The 10444-nt window shown below is 43.2% G+C and overlaps 1 protein-coding gene across 6 annotated transcripts in view; it reads right to left on the reverse strand.

Annotated features, from left to right (window-relative positions):
• Positions 1-9896, reverse strand: part of wipi1 (WD repeat domain, phosphoinositide interacting 1) — a 42171-nt gene extending 32275 nt beyond the window's left edge. For 3 of the 6 annotated variants that reach the window (XR_006376347.1, XR_006376346.1, XM_044182727.1), the window contains exons 1-2: positions 8868-9892; positions 4035-4117 (exon numbers count right to left, since the gene is read on the reverse strand). Coding sequence is in view for 4 of the 6 variants with exons in the window: in XM_044182727.1 (XP_044038662.1) it covers positions 4035-4117; positions 8868-8956 (172 nt within the window). In the remaining 2 variants the exon portion in view is untranslated. Of the gene's footprint in view, positions 1-4034; positions 4118-8867 lie in introns of all 6 variants that reach the window. The other 3 variants (XM_044182726.1, XM_044182725.1, XM_044182728.1) reach the window with 2 other exon arrangements.
• Between the last annotated feature and the right edge of the window lie 548 nt (positions 9897-10444).

Below are 10444 nucleotides of genomic sequence, written 5' to 3' on the forward strand. Positions count from 1 at the left end.
CCAGAGATGGTGTAAGAAAGGCTATTCATGATATCAATATATTTCATGAGGAAGATATTAAAGCTAACCTTATAAAACAAAAAATGGAAGCCTATTAAAAAGCAAAACGCTGACAAATGGTTTGATCAAGAATGTAAGACCATCAGAAAAGACCTGAGAAAAATAGCAAATGAAAAACATCGCCAACCAAAAGAAAAACTCATTAGTTAATTAATGTTAGAGTTAAAACATTAGAAGAAACAATAAAAAATCAAATGCTGAAATGCAGCACCCCAGAGATGCAGGGTGCAGCGTCGAAGCTGTTCAATATCGTCCTACAGTCAGGATGGTTTCCCGACATCTGGTGCAAAGGGCTCGTTTCCCCCGTTCATCAGAGTGGGGACCAATCAGACCCTGGTAACTACCGAGGCGTCTGTGTCAGCAGTTGACTAGGTAAACTATTCTGTAGTATTCTAAATAAAAGAATTCTAGATTTCCTTGAAGAGCACTCCATCTTGAGTTAAAATCTAATTGGCTTCCTCCCAAAACACTGCACCACTGACCATGTGTACACCCTTCACACTTTAATTTAACTTTAACATGGACACCAAACAAAAAATGGTAAGATATTTGCTTGTTTTGTTGACTTCAAGAAAGCTTTCGACTCTGTTTGGCATGAAGGGCTCTATTACAGACTTCTACATTGTGGTATAGGGGGCAAAATGTATGATCTGGTTAAATTTATGTATTTGGAAAATAGATGTGCTGTAAAAAGTGGAGACAAACAAACTGTATTGCTTGTGTGAATGAGTTACTTTCTTTGAATGGGGTGAATGTGCGCTTTGAGTAGTTGGAAGACAGGCACTGTAAAGGACGCTGGACATAGTAGAAAAGTACTGTCAGAACTGGGCCCTGGCAGTAAATATGAAGAAAACTACTGTCATGATTTTTCAAAAACGCCCCAGAAGTCAGGAGAACAAATACCAGTTTACCATAAATAATCATATCATTGAACACAGTATGCGTTACACCTACCTGGGTATAACCATAACAGCATCGGGGAGTTTCAACATGGCAGTGAACGCACTAAAAAAGCTCGAAGAGCTCTAAATGCAATTAAGACAACATTTTATAATTCCAATTAAAATGTGGCTTAAATATTTGATAATGTCATCCAGCCCATTGCATTATATGGCAGTGAAGTCTGGGGTCCACTCGGTCATCATAGCTTTACCTGTTGGGACAAACATCCAACAGAATCTTTACATGCAGAATTCTGCAGATACATTTTACACAGAAAAACACCAACAGACGCATGTAGAGCAGAATTCAAAAGAGAGCGCTCACATGTTTTAATCACCTTAAATCCAGCCCTCTAGACCCCCTCCATTCCAAAGTTATAAATCAGTTGGAGCTGAGACTCACTGCCCCCCCTCAGACACTCTGACCAGTCTCACAACAGCACTGCTTTCCAAACACCAATCAGAGGAAACCAATTTAAAAAGCAATGTAAAGAAACCTGTCTGGAACATTGGAAAGAAGAAACTAAAAGCCAAAGTAGATCAGAAAGTTATCTGGGCCTAAAGAGAGACGATGAACTGGCAGAATGTCTCTCTGCTGTCAGAGGAAGCAGAGACAGATCCTGACCAAGTACAGCCTCAGTGTCCACAGACTGGCAATCGGAAAAGGAAGACAGAAAACCCTGGCAACCGAAAGAAAACCGAACATGTTCGACAGGTGAGCTGAGACAGAGCTGCACTTCCTCCTGCAATGTACAACATTCAGTGAAGTAAGGAACGTTCAACACTGCAATCTCAGAATTCACAGAGCTCAAAATTAAAAATACATATATTTATTAATATATAGGAGAAGGAGACAGGGCAGACCCTGCTGCCCAATATGTATCAACATGCCACAACATGAGGGGCAGTGAATGACCCCCCCCACACACACACACACAACAAAAATGTTGCAGTGTGTAGTTTTCACTTTTTGTATTTGTATTTTAACTGCAAGTCTACAATCTATTATTATTATTATTATTATTATTATTATTATTATTATTATGCTATCTTACTTATCTGTATATATTTTAATATCACAATTCTTCTTTTTATGCATGTTTTTATTTTACACATGCTTTGACAATGTTAACATCTGTCTCTCATGCCAAGAAAGCCCAACTGAATTGAATTGTCATGAAATTTGGTTCCAACATTCGTGTTCCCCTCAGGATGAAATGTAATAACTCTGGTGATCGTCTGACTTTTCATCTAGCGCCACCATCAGGTCACAATTTCAATTTGTCCAATACTTTGGTTTGTGACCAAATACCTGCAAAACTGACAGCCTCAGCTGCACTTTGTGTTCAGTGCTAATTAGCAAATGTTAGCATGCTAACACGCTAAATTAAGATGGAGAACATGGTAAATACACATGGTCATTGTGATCATGCTAATGTTAGCATTTAGCTTAGGCTGTGCCTAGGTGCAGCCTCACAGAGCTGCTAGCATGGCTGCAGATGGGTGGTTTGAACACTGTTTGATCAAAGAACACAAAGACGTGTTGTCTCTTCGTGCTGGTCTGGTTCATCTCCCTGACTCATTACCTCGGCCGAGGAGGTTATGTTTTTGGTGCCGCTTGTTTGTTTGTTTGTGTGTCAGAAGGATTAAGGAAAAACTACTGGCCCGATTTTCATGAAACTTGGTGGAAGGGTGTAGCATGGGCCAAGGAAGAACCCATTAGATTTTGGAGCGGCTCTGAATCACGGGGTGGATACACAACCACGATCTAGGCACAACCATATTTTGACACACTGTAATTCTAATGATTTTGGAAATATATTCAGACATACAGTACATAGTGGTTGCGCATGCAGATTTGCATTTCTTAGACTGGACTACTGGCCTTGGCGGAGGTCTGTGCTCTCCGAGGGCCCTTCTAGTTATAAATACATTAAGAGGTGCGACATGAAGTCACATGGACTGACAGGTAACTCATTCAGTGGACAGGTTTGGAGATGTCATCCTGCATCATCAGTGCTACATGGACCCACGGGAGAAGTAAAACTTCTGTGGCTGACAGCAGGTCATGCAGCATTTTAATGCTTCTTATGTATTTAATTCTGTTTTCTGGTGTCACGAAGAACTCAAGAAGAAGTACTGCTTATGAGACTGCAAGCTGGACCTCATCTGTCATGAATAATGACAGACAGGGGGAAACAGGACAAAAAAGGCGTGCAATATGATGAAGGGTAGTTCATGTTTGGCTGCTACATTTCACTCACTTTTAATGAGAAACAGCTAAAACAATGATTCTGTAGATGGCTTCTATAGAAAACCTATGAGATTCAAACACTTGTTTGACTTTCCTTTGACTCATCACACCATGGGTATATTTTGATGTCAAAGAAAAAGGGTCCGAGTGGTGTTTAGTATTATTATTGAAATAATTGATTTCCCATGTATTACAAGGTAACTACTGTTGCACAGTAAAAGACTGAAGGGGAATAAACAGCTGAAAGGTTAACTGGTAGCAAGAGAAATACTTGATGGAAACAGATTAACCTTAATAGAAACTCAACCAGAGTATGAACCGTAGACAGATTATGCACTGTGGGTAAATGTAACCAGTGTTTGGCCGTCTTTCACAAACTCAGTGTTCCTTTTAGGGAAACGTGAGGACGTGACGCGGCCTGACGTGAGGTCTTCCACAGCAGACGGGTCAGTCTGGGACAGATGAGCTAATACAACCGCGAATGCAGAAGGTTTTCATCCTGTTTGTCACATAATGAATAAAACTCAATGATCCACCAGGGACACATGGATGATTCTGGTGTTCGTGTTGCCATCATTCAATGGCTAAACTGACAAATGGGCCAGATTACAGGATGAGCTCAGTGAACTGTCAGTGTAACAGCACCGGCTTTGAATGGACGGTGTTATATGATCAGCCAGTTTGCCAGAGAAATCGAAAGCATGTGTTAAATAACTTTTACACTGAAATCTAGAAATATTTAGCTGATATTTAGTGCAGAGTCAGAGCTCCATACTGACCACTCTCATGGATGCAGTCCAGTTTTTCCACCATGGTCAAAGAAAACAGCTTGTAGCCAGTCTTTGTTCCCAAAGCCAGTGACCTGCAATACACACACAAACACATACATATATTTACCATCAGTATAACAGGAAAGCATCCATAAGCTCCAATTTTGCTCAGTATTTCAATTACAGCCATTCTTAACAGGAAATGAATGAATCTATGTCTAATTCTGTTGCACTCCAACTGGAAATCCAGGGAACATTTGACGTTATATGATGTAAACCACATCTCATCACACTGTCTGCCCTGGTCCTTCCTTTAGGGAGCCCCCTAGTGGTGAAATCTGTCATGTATAAGAAGTGTGCTCTTCTGGGAATTAAACAACCCTCACAACAAATAAAAGTGGTTTGACAAAAAAGATCAACTTGGTCCACTTACTGTTTGTCGGGAGCTTTTAACCTAACAGTCTTCCTCAGCGCATGGAGTTTGCGCAGTTGTCACGGAGAAGCAGTTGCTATCCCGTGACCTAAGTATGGAATTTCGGTCATGTGATAGCAAGTAACAGATAACTCTGTCTGCTGAGGAAGACCGTGGGATGCGGATGAAAGCTACAAGTGCAGTTAGTAGGTAGACCTTAGGTTAAAGGGGCACTGCACCAGTTTTATACATGAAGTTCAGTTTACTCATCTCAAGGAGTACCACAGAGCCTGAGAAGGTTTACAGTATAATGTCTTCTGCGGCTCTGGGGGAGCTTTGTTGAGTCTGAGAAAATAACCCTGATGATGTCATCAGGGTTATCTTCAGGTTGGGACTTGAAATGTAAAATTTGCCACAGAAAGCCTGCATTACAATGGTGGTGTAAGGTTGAAAAGAAGTGTGGCATTTTGGAGGCAGGGAGTATTTAATGCAAGACACTATATAGAGTTGCATGATGGGAAATGTAGGATCCAGTGATTTGGACCTTGACCCATACTAGGGCCTGAACGTCAGGAACAGATTTTGACCATTCTTGTTGACCTTTCTCTTGTGACTCTCCTAACTTTAAAGGAGTACACCTTTAAGCTTTTTATTGTGAAACTACTGTTTCCAAGGCCAAACATTTACTTTCACGCTCCAATAAAAGTGTTTTTGAGCAGATGAAGACACAGACCCCTGAAAAAGTGCTATAACAGGACAGAGAGTAGAACAGTTAGTAAAACATCAGAAATGAACATGTTCCCAACCATTCTGCTGTTTCCTTTTCCTGCCAAGGGCCCCTCATTGTCTTTATTTTTGGGTCTGATGTTTCGTCATGTGTCCCTAATTAATAGAATTAAAATGCCTCAGGTCGGTCTTTCCTTGACTACAACCTGCCCACAGTGCAGTTTTGTAAATGAACAGTATGAAATGTAAAACTGGAAGAATTTGAAGCTGAACTGCATTACCTAATATCAGACAGATGAACCGTACTGTGAAACACCTTCGAACTGAAAAAGCATAGCCCTGAAGGGACGAGAGCTGTACTGCCTGAAAAGAAGGGGGCTAAATGGCATTGCATTGGGAAGGTGAGAGATATCACACGTTTAGTTTGATAGTTTAATAGTACAAAGTCTTTTTACCCTTTTAAAGTTTAAATGAAGTATGTAGCTGAAAGTATGCTGAAGTAGTAGAACTTCCCATTCACTTCTATGGTTTTTTTTTTTAAAAAGCATAAAAAAGGTAGAAAAAAGTTCAATAGAAGCAAAAATGTCCTTACAGAGCAAACCATTTTGGCATTTTAATGGTTTCTATAGCTGAAAGTATGCAGAAGTTGTAGATCGAAAAACTTCTGGTAGAAGAATTATTAAGTGTCCTTTTGGGGCTTTTATTTTGAAAATACAGTCTACTGTGGGGCACCACGGTAAGATCCTGTAACCGCCTGGGGGAATTTATTTTGAAAATCTGGCATACTACAGGGCCCCCCTATGAGCTCTGGTTACCGTCTGTGGGCTTTTATTCGTATATATACTATATATTATTGAAAATCCAGCCCACTCCAGGCTGGAGAGGGTGTTAGTACGTGTATGTGTGTGTGTGTGTGTGTGTGTGTCAGTGTGTGAATTCATTAACAGTAAAAACTAACTGTTAAAAAGACCAATCAGAAACAGAGGCACAAACTGCTGCAGGAAATCAGCCAAATGACCACTCACAGAGAGGGACCACTGAAAAAAGACCAAAACTCAAAACCATGAGTCGGATGACTGACAGCTTTCCCCTGTGCCCGTCAGAAGACTTTGCTGAACATGCAGATATGTAGTCAGAATAATAAAGATGTGAAGGAGCTGCAGCATTCACACTAATGATGAGTGCTTAAGATGGGTCCTGCTTTATTACGTTTTTGAGGCTCTGTTTTAAAAAGCGTAACTGTGTCAAATTGGCAAAGCCGGCCATGCTGGAAGCAAGCATCTGACACCTGCTGGAGGGGATGAACAACCACTGCCCTCGCTTCATATAAACTGGAACTAAATTTCACTTTGTTTGTCAGCCATATGTTATCTGGGCATGCTGGGATTTCCCCCTCAGTTCAAGAGAAGCCACAGGCAAACATTTTAAGTTGAACTGAGCGTGCACAGGTCTCCTGCAGGGCAGCTAAAGTTGCCATCTACAATACAGAATGTGACTACACTTATCTGAAGGTAAACCTCTTATCCTTGATAATACTTGAAATTTCATTCATATATGTCTGCTAACAGCAGCCAGCACATTCAGTTCGGATTCTGGTCATTTACTTTTTCTTTTGACTTCCTACATTTCCCACAATTCGCTCCGGCAAACCCAGAGAGGGGACGTAAAATATTGGTCTTCAATTGGTTTCTGACATCTGACGTGACAGGACATGATGTGATGCGACATGAGATGATGCACGTGGCACACGGGACAGGATATGGTGGTGGCATGACACCTGGGCTGACGTGGCCCAAATCACCTGGCCACATGGTGTGGCATAATGTGGCCTGATGTAACACGAAGGGACGTGGCATGATGATGCAAAACGTGTGGTAACATAACGCTACATGATATGCTCTCCTAGTATATGTGGGAACCAGAAAAATGCATCAGTACAGCAACACTGAGCTAGAAATGTAAGAACTATCACCACTGGATGATTCCTCTGTTGATCTATGATTTAAAAACATGGACACATTAAAATGTCATTCAGAAAAGGATCTTCAGTTGGTGCTGAACATGTGAGAAAAAACAGAATTCCATCCTCAAAGTGAGATATTCATTAATACTCACACGCTGTCATAGCCCTCAGGACCACTCGTTAAGCTAACCAACTTCCTGCCTGGAATATAGCCCCCCCCCCATGAGATCTGTACATTCCTGTCCTGTCTTAGCAGCAGGAACCCTGCAGAACTGCAGAGAAGACTCAGCCCCTTCTCACTGCCCCTGCAGAACGAAGTGACTGTCTGACGGGTACAGCTTTCTCTCCGATCTCTTCCCTGTTTTGTAAAATAAAGCGTTGATTGCACTTTGAGGAGAGGAACGAGTAAGGAGTCTGCATCCTTCTGCTGTCTGGAAGCTGTCGCTGCCTCATGGGCTGGAGATGAATGTGTTAGGTACATACCCAGACAGGCCGAGTCCGTCAGAGTACATCACAAGCGCTTCCTCTCACGGCTCTCCGCTCTAATCTTTGGATTACTCAGCACTTTAACCAAATGAGCAATGCATCAGAGGCAGACCTGTGTGTGACCTCCTGCTGAAGGTGCAACGCTGCATGCAGCAACTTTCTCTACTTGTATGTTTATGATATTGTTTAAGGGGCTTGTGGCTCGAATGGCACTAGTTTGAATCGAAAACCGATATTTGGCAGATGTTGCTCACAGTGTAGAACTCAGAGTGTAGAACTCAGAGTGCAGAACTCAGAGTGCAGAACTCAGAGTGCAGAACTCACAGTGTAGAACTCAGAGTGTAGAACTCAGTGTAGAACTCAGAGTGCAGAACTCAGAGTGTAGAACTCAGTGTAGAACTCAGAGTGCAGAACTCAGAGTGTAGAACTCACAGTGCAGAACTCAGAGTGTAGAACTCAGTGCAGAACTCACAGTGTAGAACTCACAGTGTAGAACTCAGTGTAGAACACACAGTGTAGAACTCACAGTGTAGAACTCAGAGTGTAGAACTCACAGTGTAGAACTCACAGTGTAGAACTCAGAGTGTAGAACTCACAGTGTAGAACTCAGTGTAGAACTCACAGTGTAGAACTCACAGTGTAGAACTCACAGTGTAGAACTCAGAGTGTAGAACTCACAGTGTAGAACTCACAGTGTAGAACTCAGAGTGTAGAACACACAGTGTAGAACTCAGAGTGTAGAACTCACAGTGTAGAACACACAGTGTAGAACTCAGTGTAGAACTCAGAGTGTAGAACTCAGTGTAGAACACACAGTGTAGAACTCAGAGTGTAGAACTCACAGTGTAGAACTCAGTGTAGAACTCAGAGTGTAGAACTGCAGCAGTATGCTACAGTGGGCAGCTCCCAGGGGTCTGTGATCAGAGGGCTACTGCAGCAACCCTGACCTAATTCCATTAGGTGTGACATGGACTTGTGTCCAGCAGAGGCTGAAACATCCTGGCTGCCATTACTGTGACAACACCAGGGACCCTTTCTAAAGCTTTGGGATGTTTTCCAGAGCCACACAGGACATTACACAGCTGTGGCAGTCAGCTGACTGATGGTCCAGCTGGTGACTGAATGTGTGGTGGGGTGTCTCTGGGAACGAGCTGACTCACTTAGTTTGGCCACAACTGAATTTTCTGTGACTAAGTGCATAGGTGTCTAATTTCAGGGAGAAAGCAGGCAGCTCGTTATCTGCCCGCGTGCTTACGTGGAGTCTTGGTTGAAGGAGGCGCAGCCAAACCGGAGCCCCGGTCCGTCCGATCCGCCAGGCCCGCCGGCACCCTCTCCGGTCTCCATCCCGATTCCCAGCGACCTCCTTCCCTCCCTCCGCCCTGGTTTGGAGGCCTGGGATCGGCTGCACCTCTTCACTCGATGTCGGCCGAAGACCTTGGCCCGGGTGGTGAGCGCGCGGGTTTCTCTGCTGGAGACGGATCACAGTTCCGTTTCAGTGGATTCTTTTACAGGCCGGTTCTCCAACCCTGGCAGAAAACAAGGGGGACAGCAGCAAAACAAGAACAGCTGACCGCGCTGCGTCACGTGTCCGCCTCCTACGATTGGCAGGCAGCGAGACCACGGGGTCGCTGGCTTCTATTGTGATAGGTCAGCCGTGCAGCAGCGTGTTTTTATTGGCTGCTAGGGCGGAGTGGGCGGTGTCCGTGCCCGTCCATTCATGCAGCCCTGACTCTCAGACTGCAGCGGAGGACACGAGACACCAAACGTGGAAATACAGTCAAACATGATTATTTTTGCAGTTAAAATTCGTACCAAAGCCTCAAGGCACGAGCCATAACTTGTGTTATGGCTCAATAAATGTCATCTCACATGGCTGAACCGCAGGTTATTAGTCGTTGTGCACCATCATAGGCCGTAAGGGAGCTGTAGGAGCAGAGTGAAGTGCTCATTTTCTGCTTTGATGAAATTCAGTTGTATATGTCTAATATATCAGAAGATCCTACATTTAGAAAATGCCTTTCTTCATGTTTTTCATATGCGCATATTGGCTTATACTCACGGCAATGTAAATATGTTTATCTGTCAAGGGATTAAACATAGGCTACTTAAGACGTGTGGTCCCTCATTCGTCCAGGAGTGTTCTATCGTAGAAAAGGTTTCAGTCGTAGTCATCTGGACACTGTTTTCAGAATCTACACTCAGAGGAAAGGAGTGTACAGGAAATCAACACATACGGATCAATACCTGCTCTTTGACTCACACCATCCACTACAGCACAAGCTGGGTGTAATCCGGACATTACAACACAGAGCCCAAGAAGTGCCCACCGGTTCAGAGGGTAAGAAGAAAGAGGAGAGGCATGTCCAGAATGCACTCTCAGCCTGTGGTTATCCTACTTGGGCGATCAACAAAGTTAAAAGAGCCAAAAAACAGGACAAAAGTGGAACTGAACCGAGAAGGAACGGTGTCTCCATCCCTTATGTATCTGGACTGTCTGAAAAACTACAAAGGATCTTTAGACAGCACGATGTTCCTGTTTTCTTTAAACCAGGCAACACTTTGAGACAGAAACTCGTTCACCCTAAGGACAGGTTACCCACACAGAAACAGAGCGATGTAGTTTACTCCATTCAGTGCAGTGAGGAAAACTGCAAAGAACGGTACATAGGTGAGACCAAACAGCCACTACACAAAAGACTTCATCAGCACAGACGACACGCTGACTCAGGATTGCAGAGTGCCATGCATTTGCATTTAAAAGCTACAAACCGCACATTTGAAGACAGTGAGGTGAAGAGTCTAAGTAGAGAGAAGAGCTGGTTTGAAAGAGGA

This window comes from Siniperca chuatsi, linkage group LG21, assembly GCF_020085105.1.
Source record: "Siniperca chuatsi isolate FFG_IHB_CAS linkage group LG21, ASM2008510v1, whole genome shotgun sequence".
Classification (NCBI taxonomy): Eukaryota; Metazoa; Chordata; class Actinopteri; order Centrarchiformes; family Sinipercidae; genus Siniperca; species Siniperca chuatsi.